This window comes from Protopterus annectens, chromosome 7.part0 (genome assembly GCF_019279795.1).
Source record: "Protopterus annectens isolate FY-2018-M chromosome 7.part0, PAN1.0, whole genome shotgun sequence".
Classification (NCBI taxonomy): domain Eukaryota; kingdom Metazoa; phylum Chordata; order Ceratodontiformes; family Protopteridae; genus Protopterus; species Protopterus annectens.
The window spans coordinates 1,381,206,572-1,381,224,896 of record NC_056739.1 but is presented as its reverse complement, the minus strand read 5'-3'; the positions used below and the strand labels follow the sequence as shown (position 1 = coordinate 1,381,224,896).

Sequence of the window (18,325 nt, the reverse complement as noted above, 5' to 3'; positions counted from 1 at the left end):
AATATTCTAGTAAAACAAAAACACTGTAAAATGGATGCAACATTTTCAAATGTCTAGAAATGGAAATGTCTACGGAATGAATACACAAATGTGGGTGTTAACATCATATAAACTGTAGTAGAAATTATTTTGGCACAGAAAAATGCTAGTTATGACACAGTGCCACACTGGCCATTTCACCATTTCTTCAAAAAGTGCCACAGGAATTTAAAGGCAGACATCAGGGTTAAAGATTGTGTTCAAAAATGGGCGCCTAAATCCCTGCAGAACTCCTCTGAATTACAGTAGCAGACTGTGTGTGTGTGTGTGTGTGTGTGTGTGTGTGTGTGTGTGTGAGGTTTAGCTTCCTTACTGCCTTGAGTGCTTGACTTTGTGGCTTCAGTGTAAGAAAACCGCAGTATCATGTTTAACCAAGTTTTCTATAAGTTTTATTTGTGGCTGCCCAAAGGGAATTTAAAAAATACCATGCTGTTTTACAAAAGAACAACTTATTAGCCTTATCATCGCAAACTAATCTTATCTAAAATGTTCTGATGGATGAATGCATGCTTGTATACCGGGCTAATGAATAAGAAATAACATTAGTTTTCATGTTTTTTCTCATTGATACAGTAGAAACAAAGTGTCCAACATGCACTATAACAGACCACATCATACTTTCATATAGCATCAAAGCAGAGCTTTGCAAGGCACGAATGTTGTATGGCACCAAGAAAAAAACATAGTGATATATTATCCTACTGAGTAACTGGGAACTATGCCAGCTATGACAAATTCTCTGCTTCACTAGATTCTGCAGCACAAAGCAATGCTTTTTCAGAGAAGAGACCTCCAGGAAATCTCCCTGTGGAGCTGCTGCCTCAGGCTGCTGAAAATATTCCTTTGTTTCAAATGAATGAAGCTCTTCCTTATGAGGCGCCCCCTCAGAATTTTTATTTGATTCAGTGTTCTGCAATAGCCTGCCTTCAGAATCACGTTGCTCATCTACTACTTCTATTAGTTTTCTTCGATCACATGATGACAAAGTAATGTCAGACTCATTGTTAACATCTAATACTCTACTCTGGTTCTTATCATTCACAGAATTACCAGTTGCTACACTAAGTGCTGGTTTCACCTCATCAGCTGCTCCACAAGGGTTAATTGAGGATTTTAAGTGCTGTTCTTTTATTCCTGTAACCGTTTTATGAGAGGGTGATTCCTCTGCATCTGAATCAGACTCTTCAGTTCCAGATGAAGAACAGCTGCTTGATTCCTCAAATTCATCTGTCTCTGATTCTGATGAAAATTGCTGCCCAGAGACACAGTTGGCCTGTTGTGACTTATGCTGGTCTTCCTGCACCAGCATGGCTGCATGTTCCAACTCCTCAAGTTCGAAACCCAAGTCAGACTTTGTCAGTTTGGCATTTTGCAATGATGCTGCAAGAGATGCTAGTTTTTTGGGTCTGAAAGTAAATACAAACAAAAGTAAACTATTAGTTAAACAGCTATCTTATGAAGAGTTATGACAAGAAATTTGAACTAAAATGGGTGAGAGGAATGGTAAGCAGGAATATGACATTATTTTAAGCAAACTAATCAACAAAATACAGTTTTGTCTGTAACTGGTAGCAGATACCTGTATCTAAGCTTACGATTCAGTTATCCACTGCCCAAACATTAAATGAGTTCTTTAAGTGTGGGTCCACATGGCATTCATTGCAGTAAACATGCAGAATAGAACATCTCAATGGTACAAGAAGATTTTTTGAATCAGGGGCAATGCAGTGTACAAAAATGTGCAGCACTGATAATGCTTTTACTTTACGGTGTGAAGACATCACTGTGACAGCTTCATTCTTATGATCTTTTTAAAATTCCTATATGCATTATATGAAAAGTCAGAGCAGTGGATAGACAACCTTGCAAAGCAAGCCATATGTACTGTAGATGTTAAAATGACATTTTCCCTTTTCAGCCTGCAAGACAGCAGAACCCAGAGAAGGTTAAAAAATGCTAAGTACAAATGGTCACTGACATTTTACAGTGTAAAGTTTGTCAAAATGAAGTATTTTCATTAAGCAAATCAGTTCATTTCTCAGTGTGTGATTACTGGGGGAAAGGATGGAATAAACATCGGTGGTGCAGCGGTAGCGTTGTCACCTCACAGCAAGAGGTTCTCCCGTTCGATTCTTGGCTGGAGCGCCTTCTGTGTGGAGTCTGCATGTCGTCCCCGCGGTCAAGTGGCGTTCGAAAGACATGCGTGAATAGGCGTGCCTTCGTTGATGGTTGGGCGTCGGGCGGGCACCTCGGCACTGTAAAAATCAACTGCCAATCATTAGCGGACCGAAGTTCTGATGTGGCGACCCCTAACTGGGAAAAGCCGAAAGAAGTACAACAACAAGCACAGGACATGTTTAGTATTCAGGAAAAAAATTGAACTTCGTGTTAGTAATTGTTTATAAAAATAGAGAGAAGTTTTTTCATAAATGCTTCATTCACCACAGCCTGATGACCCATAAACCAAACTAAATCTACTTCAGTACACACTATTATCTTAAATCATGCACTCTAGCGACTGGTATTAGAAAGAAGTGTCTCTAAAAGTTTTAACAATACATTTGAAATGATCAGAGTTTGTAATGGGTGTCTAGTATTAAAATGTTAAGCAACTGTGTAGGGGATGCTGCATAGATGATTACTAGGCATGACCATTTTTGAGACTTGCCCAGTTTTTCCAATTGCCCCAGATCACTATGTGTTTAAGTAACTTGCTCAGAGTTACACAGCGGGCAACTGGAAGCTAAAAGAATCACACTTTGGAGTACAGGAAGCAGCTTATTAATATTGCATAGCCTTAATCGTCTGTGCTAATACTGCTGAAATAATCAAAAAGTGTATGACAACAGTAAATGCCAGCTGCACCAACTTACCCTATATGACAATGGCATCCCTTGAACCTAAGCAGCACCATGATTAAATACAACGCAATAAAAAATAAATTCAATGAGAAAGTAAACAGATACTTATATACTTTATCAATCTTTACATATTTTATCAAGAAACATTTTACAGCTTTTAAGCATGTTTAAGTTTAAAAAATATACAGCCTAAAAGCTGGTTCAGTGTGAATGAGGTATGCATTAGCTGACATCTAAAAATTTGTGACCAGGCTAAAGAAGAACTAAAGTAAATTTATTGTAACAAAAATAAAACATGAGTACTGTAGCATCACTGAAATTGATTTATTTAATTTTAGTATAGCCAAGTAATTATTTAATTTTAGTATAGCCAAGTACCATTAATGATGAACACTTTTGTCCTATACTTTCATAAATGTCTTCATATCTTCTATTGGCCAACTGTTTTAAGGTTGATAAATGCTGTCTAGGACCACATACTACTTTAAAGAGATAGGATTGGGAGAAGATGTGTGAGGGGTAGCCAAGGTTAGAGAGTTCATATTGGTGAGTGACAATTTCTGATAAGGTTCTGTACATAAAAATACCATTGTACAAGTCCATCCATCTATCCTCAACTCCTTTTCCTATTTTTTGCACATGGGATCGGGGTGTCACTTCAGTAGTGACAATCATCTTGAGCCAAGGTTTCAATGCCGGGTGGCTAGCCCTGCCATGGTAGTTCATCTGTAGCACTCATTGCACACACTCGCTCCTAGGGCCAATTTAGAGAGTGTCCAATCCACCTGCTGCATGTCTTTGGAGTGTGAGAGGAAACCCATGTGACCGCAGGGAGAACATGCAGACTCCACACAGAAGGCACACCAGCCGAGAATCGAACCGAAGAAAATCTTACTGTGAGGCGACAACTCCAACCGGTGCACCACTGAGGCTGCCCTTACCATCAAGGCAGCCCTAATAAATCTCTAAATAATTTTTTTCTACTTATATTTGATAACATTGTTACATCTCCAGTCAACTTTTATATAAACATTTTCATACATCTAATTTTTTCAAACAACTGGCTTCACGCAATAATTTATCGCTTTTACATTTGTTGTGATTAATTATGAGTTCCATCAATTCAAACCCATGCCAGTCAGAAGGTATAGTGAATCCCTTATTGTTGTTGTGTCTTTCGGCTTTTCCCGGTTAGGGGTCGCCACAGCGGAACTCCGGTCCGCTAATGATTGGCAGTAGATTTTTACATGCCGAGTTGCCGGCCCTGACGCACAACCTTCAATGAAGGTACGCCCATTCACGCATGTCTCCACACAGAAGACGCTCTAGCTGAGAATTGAACAGGACGTCTTACTGTGAGGCGACAACGCTACCGCAGCACCACCACATTTCATCATTATAATACAAACTGTTTGGGAATTTAAAAATAAGTAAACCTTGAGGCACTTATTTGCCTTTTAATGTATTCACTTACGGACATACTGAATCTTAAGCTCTTCAGCTTAAATAGTTTGTTTTCCAAGTTAAAAATACTGTCTTTTAATAAGTCCATATGAGACTGACCAGGTGACACGACAGACATGTAGTGTATTACATTTTGAAAAATGTCCACACCTTCAAAAGCCTCAGTCCAACTCTTAAAATCATTGGTATTGTTAAAATTTTAAGCACGTTCTTGCCCTTGACCATTACAGCCTGCACTATGAACAATATCTGGTTGAAGTTCCACCTGACGTTGGTCGTAATACGATCTGTTCATCTTCCTTCCAGGAGTTTTTTTTTCTAAATAGATGCAGGAATTTTTCTGCTTTGACATCTGTCTGTGAAATTGCACTGGGAAGTTGAGGGCATCTCTTCTGGCCAACCCTGTGCACTGCTCAAACCTGACATCATTGGTGGTGCGTCCTTCCCATTTCTAGCCATTCTGAATTGCTCCAGCCCTTCTTGAAAAAAGAATTTAGATAACTATCTGCAAGGTAAAGATGGAGAGGGTTGAGAGATAACATCTCAACCAACTGGTTGAGTTCTTTCAATAGCCGAAAGTCTGCAGCTAAATGAGCTACATACACAGAAGTGGCTTAGTTCTCTGCTACTGCACAGTCAGTATGATCCAGTCTCTGGCTCCCCTCCACTGTAACCCACACTAGAAATATGATAGCAAAAGTAGACTTAAAAACCTAAAGTGACATAGGCTACTTTCATTTTGGTTTTACAGTACAAATCTACTTTATCATCTTTCTGTAATCAGCAGTTTATGTAAAATCCCGCCATGTAGGAAGATAGACTTAAATCCTCCAGCCAAAAGCATGGTTGGTAGAAAAGTACTTGTATACAACATACATATCTCATTATACAACCTAGTCCATTCTGTTCACATAGGAAGACTAAAATTAATAGGACAGACGGCAGAGGGCAACAAGAGCCTAGCAGTAATCCATCGCTGCACAGGAAACTGCCGACACCGTACAATATACTCTGGTCGGCACATTAGGGGTTCACAAATATGATTCACTACACAAAGCACAGTCTGCCTGTGCTTTTATTGCTAAGGGTAGCAAGATGATAACTCTGTTAACCAGATAGGCTCACTGGACACCGTCTCTGTTCAGGAGCAACCTGGCAGCAATATCTGGTTAAGTGACCTGCTCAAGGCCACAAAGGAGGGAAATGAGGGCTGAGGAAATCAAACTCAACATTACAGTAACTAAAGTTTGTAACTTTAACCTATGCACCAAATGACAGACTTATCCAAGACGCACAATGAAAAATGGCTGAAGAAAAAATTATGAGATAATCCAGAATGAATGCCAGGAACCAGTGAGAGCACAGGATACAAAACATGAGTAGAAAAAATGTGGCCAAGTCAATAAGTAAACTTTTAACAAGACAAAAACATTCAAGTGGTTCAGCCTTTACATGTGATTATTACACTGTAAGAGAGGTTGAAGGTGACCAGCTAGAATATGTGAGTGGGAGTTTGAGCACTGGAAGAGGAAGGAAGTAAGGAGGGACTGGAGTGACACAGCTAGTATTTAATAGGTGTATGTAGGATGTGTCAAATAAACTGGAAAGGCTGCGTCAGCTCAGTTTAAACAATGAGTGATATTCAAAGACAAGTGGATATGTTTTAGGGCTTGCACAATGATGAAATACCGAGGAAAGGACTGCATAGTAAAGTAGAGGTGCCATGTTAAGGAGAAGAAAAATATCTAGGCAAGTCCAGCAGACACACAGTCCTACAGAAAGGTATGACACACATCACCACCAAGGCAAGCTATTGTCATACAGTTCAAGGACACTGCTATGCACAGTAAAATAAAGCAGAGTGGCCACTCACAGTCATCCAGACTGTTCATTATATAAACAAGGTGAAAAGGAGGAGATAGAAAAGGGAGAATAGCAGGCAGAAGGAAACATACAAGAGTATGCACATAAAGTATGAAAGGTAGTTGGAGAAAGGGCAATTTTTATTTTTATTTCTTTTTTGTGTGTGTGAGCAAGAACCCCATTTACAATATATAGAGAAGGCAGGTTGGGAAAGGACAGGGGAACAGCTAGGGATGGGAGAGAGGTTGAGATGAAGGTAGAAGGGGAAGACAAATGAAAAACACAAACATAGATGGGGCAGTATATACATAAAAGTTGGGGATGACAGTGGATGAACACAGAGGGTAGACAGCTGGTAAAGGAGAGGACTATACAATGAATAAGGAATGGGGAAAGATACATAATGGAGGGAAACAACTGGATGAGATTTACTGATTTTTAGTCAGATTTCTCAGAGATCAGGATATTATTAGAGTACTGCAATTAGGTATATCAAAGCATAGGTGCTGTACTCCTGAGTGTCTCCTTTCATTTCAGATGAGATGTTAAACTGAGGTCTCATCTGTTTGAATTGGTGAAAGCTCAGGTGTATGCAAAAGATTCCTTGGCACCTATCGAAAACAGTAGGGATTTTTATTTAACACAACATAAAAAACAACATTTACATATTTACAACATTTACATATATACAGGCAGATAGATACAAATTTCTATTTCTTACTTTGTCATTTTTCTTATGACATCCTCATTGTTATTTTTCCATAATTGACCACCACTCCCTTCTTGCACAACCATAATCAGATTTTTCACAATAATCCATTTCATATTAAACAACATTTTATTCAATTATTCATGCAAAATAAACAAATTTTATGTACTTACCATAACATTAGATCCATGTTGTCTAATTTTTGTCCATTTCAAACATAAGGGTTGTCGGATCCCACAGGATCCGACCTCGGTGCTGATCTTGAAGCTTACTGGATCCAGAGCTCTGACTCCTCCCCATAACAATAATTCCCCAGGCACCTCAGATGCTCCGATCAAGCTTCCCTCCCCTAATCTAGAACGCATGATAAAAATCTACCTAGGAAAAAAAAAAAAACTTCCCAGAAAGAGAGTCATAAACTTGGTGATCTCAAATAGTTGATGAAAGGTAATCACAGTCTAGTGTGACTGTGCAAAGAAAGAGTGAACATCCACTCAGTCATCTCAAAGCCACAGGTGACAATTTGGAAGAGGGTAGGAAGGGGGAGTTTGAAGGAGATGAAAATCAGACAACATGGATCTAAAGTTATGGTAAGTACATAACATTTATATCTAATGTTGTCTATTTTCATACATTCAAACATATGGAACAGAATCCGAAGTTGTCAAACTGGAATCAAGGAAGGACATTCTTAAGCACTCGAGGCACTCCTCAGTATGGAGAACATCGACATCTGTGCAGTAACAGAAACCTGGTTTAAGGCTCCTGAGAGCACCTCAGCACTACTAGGCTATAACTCATACCATACCTTTCGGCCACAGAACCAGGACCGAAACACAAAAGGCTGAGGTGTATCCATATTCATCAAGGATACCCACACCTCCAGGTTAGTGGTGCAGCACAATGCATCAGAGATCATCCATGTGCAACTAACAATGGGTAAAACTGCAATCCAAACTGTAGCTTGCTACAGATCACCCACCATGTCCCAGGACCCCCATTCCGCATTTCTGGAGACACTGGGAAATATGAAGGTCCTACCAAACATCTTAATACTGGGTGATTTCAATTACCCAAACATAAACTGGGAGAACTACTCAAGTACTAACTCCCTTGCCCAACGCTTCCTAGAATTTATAAAATCGAATGCCCTGGATCAACTGTTCAACACCCCCACCAGAGGGAACAACATATTGGACCTGGTCATCACCAACATGGGCGAACGGTGTTCCACACCGGAGGTCAACCCCTTGCTGGTTAGATCAGATCATAGACTAATCACTCTGGATATCCACATTCCGCCCCACCCCCAATCAAGGAAACTACCAAGAAAAACTTTTCAAAAGCAAACTTCACGTTACTTAAGACCGAGGTGGAAAGGTTCACAGCCCCCATGCTAAAGAACAATGCTGTCCAAGCTGCTGAAACCTTTACAAAGGCACTCTACGAGAATCTGCAGGAATGCATGGATCGTGCTATCCCAAGTAAAACCAAGACTCACTCCTCCAAGAAAAGAAAACCAGTCTGGTGGACCCCTGTCATAAACAAGCTATACAAAAGAAGGAGGAAACTAGTACAGAAAAGAGTAAAATCCCAAGAAGGAAAGACATCCCTGATCAGTATCAGCAAGAAACTACGATCCCTCATTAAATCATCCAAGGCTAGTTTCGAAAGAAAAATTGCCAATGACTCCAAAGATAACCACAAAGCGTTCTTTAGCTATGTCAAGAAACTAAGTGGAAACTCTCAGATCTGCTCTGAGTTAATGCAGAAAGGCACAAAATACACTGAACCGACTGATATTGCAAACATTCTGGCAGACAAGTTTAGTGCAAACTTCACCCCCGTCACCCCCTAAAGGGCCCATAACCATACCAGAAGAATGTAGGTCCCCATCAATCACCAACACACAGGTTAAAACAGCCCTATCCAAAGCCAAAAACACAGCTTCAATGGGCCCGGGTGGTGTCCCAGGCTGTGTCTTACAAGAGCTCCAAATTGAACTAACCCCTCACCTAAACACACTGTTCAAACTCAGCCTCTCTACGGGCTACGTACCCACAGAGTGGCGCACAGCAACAGTTATCCCACTCCACAAAGGTGGAGCCACAACGGACCCCGGGAAATATCACCCTATAAGCCTGACTAGCCTGGTCTGCAAGGCTATGGAACACATCATCATGGAACTCGTTAACAGAGACATTGGGAACCTCCAAACCTTGGACCCTACCCAGTTTGGCTTTGTTAAGGGCAGATCATGCCTCCTAAACCTGGTGGACTTCTTTGAGACGGTTACCAAGGCATTAGATGAGGGAAAGGAGGTCCACACAGCCTACCTAGACCTCGCAAAGGCTTTCAACACCATTCCCCATTCTGGTATTATAGACAAGCTCACCAGGTTGAACATAAACCCCTACGTCAAGAGATGGGTTGTCAGTTGGCTCATGGATAGAACCCACATGGTGAGAGTTGCAGGCTCTACGTCCGACTCTAAACCGGTTACAAGTGGCGTCCCCCAGGGCTCAGTCCTAGGACCCCTCCTGTTTGGTATATACTTCTCAGAGGTACAGGCAAGAATAGGAGGACTATGGCTGACCAAGTTCGCAGACGACTGCAAACTAGGGGCCATAACTGATTCTCCGGCTGATACAGACACCCTCCAGATGGGTCTCACTGAGATGGATACCTCAAGCTAAATGCCAAAAAGTGCATAGTCATCCCCTTTGGAAAAAACAAAGTATCCGTGAACTACCACATAGGTGGTAGTCCCCTAAATACAGAAAATGTAATAAGGGATCTGGGGACCCAAGTAGATAGTAATCTCTCCTTTGATAATCATACTGCCAAGGTGGTTAGAAAATCCTTCTATGTGGCCCACCTAATCACAAAAGGGTTTGCATCTAGAACAAAAGAGGTTATTGTGCCTCTCTACTCATCACTCATTAGACCCATTATAGAATACAATGCCCCATTTGGGATGTACCTTACAAGACACCTGCAACAGCTGGAAAGGCCACAAAAGTATCTCACCAAGAGGATTACTGGCCTGAAACAGATGCCCTATGCAGCCCGACTCAAGAAACTCCAGTTGTACTCAGTTGCATACTGCTTACTCAGAGGTGATCTCTGCCTGATATACAAGGCCATGTCCAACCCAAAATTGAGGGACATGCTCCACCTAAAAAAAAACAAATCCCGGAGAGCCAAACGCTCTAGAGATATAAACCTCACCACAACGATAAATAGGACATGCTGGAGGGATAGATTCCTATCCCAGAGACTCCCCATGTTTTGGAACAGGATTCCAATATACATCAGGCAGAGCCCCTCACTAACACTCCTCAAGAGAAACCTTAACAAGTGGATGGGAAACAGAAAATTTACCCCGGGATCACTGAAGTGGCTCTGCTGGACAGGGGTGCAGGGAACTAATGGCTCTGCTGGATAGAAGCACAGGGAACTAATCTAAGGGGGTGGCGAAAACCAACACATTCTGGCTTGGCTTATAAATGCCCTTGGGCAGATAGCCTAGTACTTACCTATGAACCTAAGTACGATGGAATCAAATGATGAACATGATCTGGACTGAGTGCCCAACTTATAGTAAGACACAACGGTGTACTGTTGCCCATGTATCCATGGCACAGATGTCATCAATGGATAATCCTCTTTTGAAGGCTATTGAAGTAGAAACTACTCTGGTTGAATGAGCTTTTGGTTTATCTGGTAAGGGTAAATATTTCTTATGCTATACAAAGGAAATACAATCTGAAAGTCATCTGGATAAGGTTATTTTGGAAACTGCCTTTCCCATCGTTGGTTTGGCAAAGGAATGAACAACTGATTATCCTTTTGTTCACAGAATAGGGAATGTTAAGTTATCTATGAACAACTAACATTATGTAGTAAGAGTTCTCCTTTGCTTGAGTACCTTGGAAAGAAGACAGGAAGATGTATTGATTAAATTAGTTTCAGATGCCATCTTAGGAATAAAGGATGTGTTAGATCTGAGGGAAACCCTAGCTTTGTGAAACACTAGCTAAGGGGGCTTAAAGGAGAGGGCTGTTGTTCTGAGATCTGTTTGGCTGTTATTACTGCAACCAAGAAAATTATTTTCATTGTAAGAAATTTTTAGTTTGCAGTGGAAGTGGGTTCAAAGGAAGCATGGGTTAAAGGCTGTAACATAATCGCAATGTCCCATAGAAGTGATGGGCTTCTAATGGCTGGTCTCAGCAGAAACGTACCTTTGAAGAATGCTTTTGAGCTTTTTAGAGATGCTATCGACATATTATAATCAACACGATAACTGGAAATTGCAGTTAATTCTACCTTATCAGTTGCAAAACTGGAGCCTTTGTCAAAGAAATGAGACAAAAATTCGAGTATGGAAGGAACTAGTGCTGAAAAGGGTTCCAGACCTTTGGAGCAGGCCCAATTCAAAAATCTCTTCCACTTTCTGTGGTAAATTTTCCTAGATGACAGTTTCTGTGAAATGGAAAGAATATAGACTACTGCAGGGGAAGCCTAATATCTCTGACTTTAGTTAAAACTGGGGAAATCATGCAGTTAATTTCATCGAAATCTGATATGGAAGAGGCAATCTGGATGGGTGAGTTATTAGATCTGGATAATGTTCTAACATTCATGGAGGATGTACTAGAAAAGGCCAGAGGTAGGAGAACTATGTCGGTTGAGGACAAAAGGGCAATGAGGATCACCCTGGCCTTGCAGTGCCTTGCTTTCTGAATTTGTTCATTAGTGGTAGAGGGGGGAAAAGGGATAGACCCTGGGGCCAACTGTGGACCACAGCATCCCTTGATGACTCTCCCTGTGGGAGGATCAGGGCAAAATACCTACTGCATTTGTTGTTTAGATAGGAGGCAAAGAAGTTGTAATAAGGTTAGCTGCAGCATTTCAAAATTGTTTGTACCACTGTAGGATTGAGGGACCACTCCTGAGGCATCAGCATTGCCCTACTCAATTTCTCCATGAGTACAGTGGAGGACCATGGGATGTGTGTTGCTACCAGAAAGCATTATGAAGATATTGCCCACTGCCAAACCCTCATGCCTTCTCGACACAGAGGATAAGGCAGAGTTTTCCCTTTTTGTTGATGTACCATACAACAGTCATGTTGTCCGCCTGTATGGCTATCACACCCTTGGAGAGGAGATCCTCAAATGCCAGCAACTCTAGGAGTGCTTTCAGCTCGAAGATACTGATGTGAAGAGTGGCATCTGTTCTCAACAATGAACCTTGGATCATCTTCCCTTCAAAATTCCCCCCACCGCACCCAAGAAGGGATGCTTCCCTGGCCACTATAGGAGAATTTATCTGGAAAAGGCTTCCCATGGTCACAGATGGGGATGTGATCCATCAAGCTGTGTGTTCTTTGCAGACCTGCGTAATCCAAATTTTTGAATACAGACGGTGTGTGGATTGAGACCACTGCACTGCTAAAGTTTATTGCAGCACACTCATGAAACATCTAGCGAATGGAATCAAAACTATGGATGCCCTGAGATCCAAGAATTGCAGGATAAATCTCACTGGTGGTGTTGGGTGGTTTAGAACTTGAAGAGCTGTTAGAAGAAATGACTGGACCTTGGATTGCGGAAGGCTGACTATTTTAAGTCTGGTGTTTAGGTGACATTCTATGAATTCTACACTCTTGAGTTGGAGTCAGCTGACATTTTGGAAGGTTTATGGAAATTTTTAATTTTAGAATCAGCTAGAGTACTTGATCCCTGTGTGTGATGAGAAGATGCTCAGTGGAGGCAGTGAGAAGCCAGTCGTCGAGATACGGGAAGACGTGTATCCCCAGTAGGCACAGGTGTGCAGCTACTACTGTCATGATCTTGGTTAACATGGGGGGATTTGGTAAGACTGAATGGCATTGCTCTGAAATGAAAATTACTGGCTACCAACCAGAGTGGAGAAATCTCCTGTAGTGTTTCATTATTTTGATATGATAGTAGGCATCCTTCAACAGAAGAGGCAAAATAGACTGAACTGCAACCATCTGTAATTTTTCCTGTCTCACAAATCGGTTTAGGTGAATGAGATCCAAAACAGGCCTGAGGTTCCTGGTCTTTATTTGGTACTAAAAAGAACCTGGAATAGACTCCATATTCAAACTGGTCATGGGGATCGGTTGGATTACTCTTTTTTCTGGGTCTATATTAGAACATAGAAAGTTTAATGGTTCGAATCACTAAAGATCGACCTTTAATGATCGAACCATTAAAATTTCGAATGTCCAGGGAAAATAAATTAAAAAAAAAGAAAATCTAAAGGGTGGAGGCAGGGGGGCAAGCCCCCCTGTGCCCCCATACCACCCGCTACTTAAATATACCAACTCTGAGACTGCACTACATTGAAGTCAATGGAAATCTCCCCTTATGGAGATTTCCATTTACCTGTTTGACGTTCTGCACTTTCGCTATTCTCGTGTTGTCAATGTTGGATTCGACATTGTCGGCTTTCGAGAATATAATACGTAACCTTTTTTTTCTAGCAACTTTGAATTTCTATGGCTGCTAAATTCCATTGACTGGGTAGAACATCAGGGGCTTTCTTCTTTTTCTGTGGTGGGAAGGAAAAGTGAAATGAATGGCCTCTGGTTATTATTCTTAGCACCCATGAATCTGATATAATCATGTACCTGGCTTGAGGGTGCAAAGAGAGATACCCTCCTCCGACTGCCTCCAGACTGCAGTAGTCAGGCAACCATTTAAGAACACTGAAAGGTTTTCCTCAGAGAATGGTCTACAAAAGCCTTGATTGTATGGTCAGCCTCTGCCTCTTGGGTGTCATCCATTAAAACTGCCTCCTTCAATACCACCTTAGGAATCATGGAAAAAACTTTGTGACTGTGGAACCACATCTTCTTCCCCAATCTCTGGTTCATAGACAAAGTTCTTTGTGAGGTGGACAAGTGTACTCTCACTGCAGAGATGGAGTTTTACCATCTTGTAGGCTCCTGCTAGTGAATCCTTGATTTTCGGTTTAAACAAGGTGAAACCATCATAAGGGGCATTAAAAAAGGATGACTTAAAGCCTTCTGCAAAGTCACATTCAGGTCTGGAACTGAACGGTAATGCCAGTAGTCACTGCTCCAGTGCTTCCTGTCTGCCAGTGCAGATAATATACAGCTGGCATTCTTAGGTATGGGCAAAACCACATCAGGGTCCATCCATGCCTGTTGAGCTGAGTGGGTCAACAGGGGGAACCATCCAGGATGAGTTGGTCCAGAACCAAAGGCTTCCAAGAATAATGACTCATTCGGCAAAGGGTCTTGGGATATTTAACCCCCTCACTGTTTCATTAACTCTAGAATGTCACTGCATGAAACATCTACAGAGGGTGAGCAAAGGGAACTCTCTCCCTTCCTCTAAGACATTATCTCTGGTGAACAGTCTAGGTGCTTCTGTTTGCACATTCATTTTCTTGGGGCACCTTCAGGGAGTGCAGTAGAAGAGCTAAAATCAGATGGGGAGCTAAAGCAGCAAACTTCCTCAGAAACCCTTGGTGCTGGCTGTCCCTGAATGACAGGATGAAGAAGCGAAGAAACAGATTGCAGACGAGCACTGGTTGGAGTCAAACTGGCTGAAGCAACCTTGTCTTTGTGTTTGGCCAAAACCCTTTCAAAAGCCTCAAATATCAAGGCTGCCACTAGAACCAATGACTCACTCCATTCCAAAAAAGAGAGGGAAGCTTTAGCACCAATGAGCCCTAGTCTTGGAGAAAATGTTGGATCTGAGCTGTCCAGGGCCAAAGCCCCGAGTGGAAGAGACAGCTCTGAGAATCTCAGGGTCAACTCACCCCCTTGGAACTCAGCTCTGAAGCTCTGGCTCAAAGTCTCATTTCAATCTGATGGCATCAGAGTCAAGAGAGAGTGGATAACAGTCTTAAAGATGCAAGCAGCTCTGATGCTGACAAAGGTGCTATGGGTTCACTTGCTTCTGTTAATACTGAACCTGAAGGTCAGGTCAGAGCAGATTCTTGCAAAGAAGGGGTAAGTTGGCCAACACTTGGTACCTTCCCGGAAGATGATGCCAGTATAACCTCACGCTGTACCTGTGTTCTCTGAAATTTCCTCACCATTCTGTTGACATCGAGCTCTGTGAGGCTTCTTGACAACTGAGAGGATGATGCTACTAATAATGTTTGAGAGTACCATCTCTCTTAAAATACTGGTGACTAGAGTTTGGAACTCACCAATCCTAATGAATAACTGGTTCGAGGAGAAGGTGACTGGGCATAAGGGTGTGTCAGATCTAACCTTTTGGGCACTTTGGGGTTGGGGTTACACAGGCTGTCAGTTCCAGAGGCCTTTCTTTGAAGATACAGATGGAGACTTGCTTCTTTACTTTTATCTTTATCCTCTTTGTGTCTTTCTCTAGGCCTTTCAATATAATTTTCTCTTTTCTAGAAGCTGAGGAAAGTGAAGGGGTTAGCCCCTGTCAGTGTGGGAAGGAACCCCTTTAAAAATGGATTTGTCCCTTCTGGTCTGGCGGGTCCTTGCACTGAAGGTTGCAAAGGACTGGCACTCAATGTCAAGGTGTGTGGCACCGAGACAATATACACATTTGGAGTGTGGGTCCTGCGGTGGTAGCTTGTGCCTACACTCCGAGCATTTTTTAAAGCCTGTCAATTCTGACATTTGATTTGTCTTAGAAAAAGGAACTTAGTAATTCTAACTCTAATCTAAGTAGGACTATTATAGCAACTAACAACAACTACTTTAAAACACTTTTTTTTAAAAAATACAGAAACCTAAGGCCTTAACTCTAGGTTAAAAATTAGCTAACTGTGTAATTAAGTAACTAATCAACAAAGCCTATAAAAACCTTCAAAAACTTAGACATATTACCTAATGTAAAGAGTTAGAGAAAAAAAAACTCATGCTCTAAACATTTGAGTGGCAAACAAGATCTGAGCATCCGAGTTACAGCCTAGGGGATTATGGATAGGGGGAGGAGTCAGAGCTCTGATAAGCTTCGAAATTGGCCCTGAGGTCTGACAACCCATATGTTTGAATGGGCAAAAATAGACAACACTGGATCCCACATTACCTACAATAAATCATTATCTAGCCTTCTCACATATTCTTTTTTCTTATTCTTATATGTATTCATACCTGTTACTGCTTATGTCATTAAAATGCTCAAAAAAAAAATTCACCACTCTTACATTTCAAAAAAAAATGCTGTTGTCTCTTCCTCCCCATAAACTAAACATACCCTGGGATTCATTAACACCTACACTAGTCTTGAGCTCCTCCCTCTTCCCATAATGCACTAAGCTGTGCCTAACTCCTCAGATCAAGTTTGTTGCCTGTTGACTAAAGATTTTTGAGAAAAGGACAGCTGATGGAAATATTAAGGCCCAGACAGAAACATGAAAAATTCTATATCATCTAAGAGCCTTTCAGGAATGACAAGACCTGGGAACGGCTGGGAGGGAAGGTGAAGAAGAATGAAAATGGACAATACAGATGGAACATTAAGGTAAGTACATAATGTCTTTATCTGATGTTGTCCTTTTCATTCTTTCTTACCCGTGGGTCAGAATCCCCAGCAACATACCTTTTTGGGAGGGCTTCAAAGAGGGATATACCTAGGCACTGCCAGACCAAAGGAAGCTCTGTTTTGGAAACAATGACCAACTTATAACGTGTCACAACAGCAGGAATCTTTGACCTCAAGAATGCAGTACAGATTACCTTGATAGAACTCTGGATGAAAAATGAATAAGGAAACCATATATCATGTAAAACGGACTCCAGGTTGATGAGACAATTAGAAACTAGTTTGGGAAGAAAATGAGCGAAACTCAGTCAGTAATCTATTTGGCCAGTGTACTCTAGAAGATTTCTTAACCTAAGCAATTAGATGGAGCAGGGATATAAACAACTGGTTACAATTTCTGTGCTGTTTGTTCCTTGTAAAATGAATATAATTTTGTTCTTCATTAATACACAAATTCAACACAATAACTGGCAGGTGTCTGGGTGATTAAGTTCATCTATGTAGCTACTTTGATTAACAAATAGTGAATGGTCCAGATGGATACCCTCTTTTGGAAAAAGGAATGCAAGGAAGCTTTGGTAAATGAGGCCTAAAGCATTAAAAAAAAAAACATTGTGAAGGGAAAAGATTTCCAAGCCGAAAAATCTCATATTCCAATAGTCTGCCGGTTCAAGTGTTTCTGTATAGGTCACTACAGGAACAAAACCATGAGATCCGGAGGAAAACGGAACTCTCACGGGAAATCTAGGCAGTACGATTTCTCTCAGGAAAGAAAGGGATTTATTACTCTATTTTTTTTACATATTGAAGGAAAAACTAAATCGTTTAGGTAATAAAGTTTAATAGTAGAAAAGAAAAACTCACCTTTTCCTGAAGGGGGGGGTTAGTAAGAAGTGGGGAGAATGGCAGAAGCAGTAGTAAAGGGCAAATGTTCTGATATGAAGCATATATGGATACTCATTTCCATTTGCTTCTATATGCCTTTTCAGTAGAAACTTTTCTGGGAAGCTAAATAATGTCAGGAACAGGAAAAAAGAATCTGGGCCACAGTACCATCGTTGGACTTAGTGGAAACTGTATGGTTAGCTAGAAGGTAAGGGAAGGGAATGACTGATCTCCACTGGATGAGAGGAGAGATCCAGGTTCTGCTCTCGAATACGTGGAGAATATTTTCAGTTGGCACCAGGAAAGGGAAAAGGAGAGACAGACAGAGAGAGAGAGAGATCATACCTGACAATGCCAGAAGGGACCGAGGGATAACAGAAGTTCCCTGCTAGCTGGCTTTACATAGATATATATATATATATATATATATATATATATATATATATATATGTGTGTGTGTGTGTGTGTGTGTGTGTGTGCATATGGATATAAAATAAAACAACACCCTTACCCTGGCCAAAATTTGTGATTTAAAAAAAAAAAAGAAATAATAACTAATAAAACTTTTTCCCACCTTTTTAATGGCCCTATAACCTGTACAATTCAATTGAAAAACAAATCTGTTAGGGGAAAAAAATATAATAAATAAAAAACATACAATACGTTGGTTACATAAGTGAGCACACCCTTAAACTAATACTTATTGTGTGTCCACACCCTTAAACTAATACTTTGTTGTAGCACCTTTTGATTTAATTACAGCATTTATTCTATCAGCACGGCACATCTTGACTTGGCAATATTTGCCCACTCTTCCTTGCAAAAGCTCTCCAAATCTGTCAGATTACGAGGGCATCTCTTGTGCACAGCCCTCTTCAGGTCACCCCACAGATTTTCTATTGGATTTAGGTTTGGGATCTGGCTGGGCCATTCCAAAACTTTAATTTTCTTCTGGTGAAGGCATTCTTTTG

At 41.0% G+C, this 18,325-nt stretch overlaps 1 protein-coding gene across 1 annotated transcript in view; it reads right to left on the bottom strand.

Annotated features, from left to right (window-relative positions):
- Nucleotides 1-400: 400 nt before the first annotated feature.
- The window catches only part of SHQ1 (SHQ1, H/ACA ribonucleoprotein assembly factor), a 2,222,560-nt gene continuing 2,204,635 nt past the window's right edge, over nucleotides 401-18,325 (bottom strand). The window contains exon 11 of the mRNA XM_044076401.1: nucleotides 401-1,445. Within this exon, the coding sequence (XP_043932336.1) occupies nucleotides 521-1,445 (925 nt within the window). The 3' untranslated portion in view covers nucleotides 401-520. The remainder of the gene's footprint in view (nucleotides 1,446-18,325) is intronic.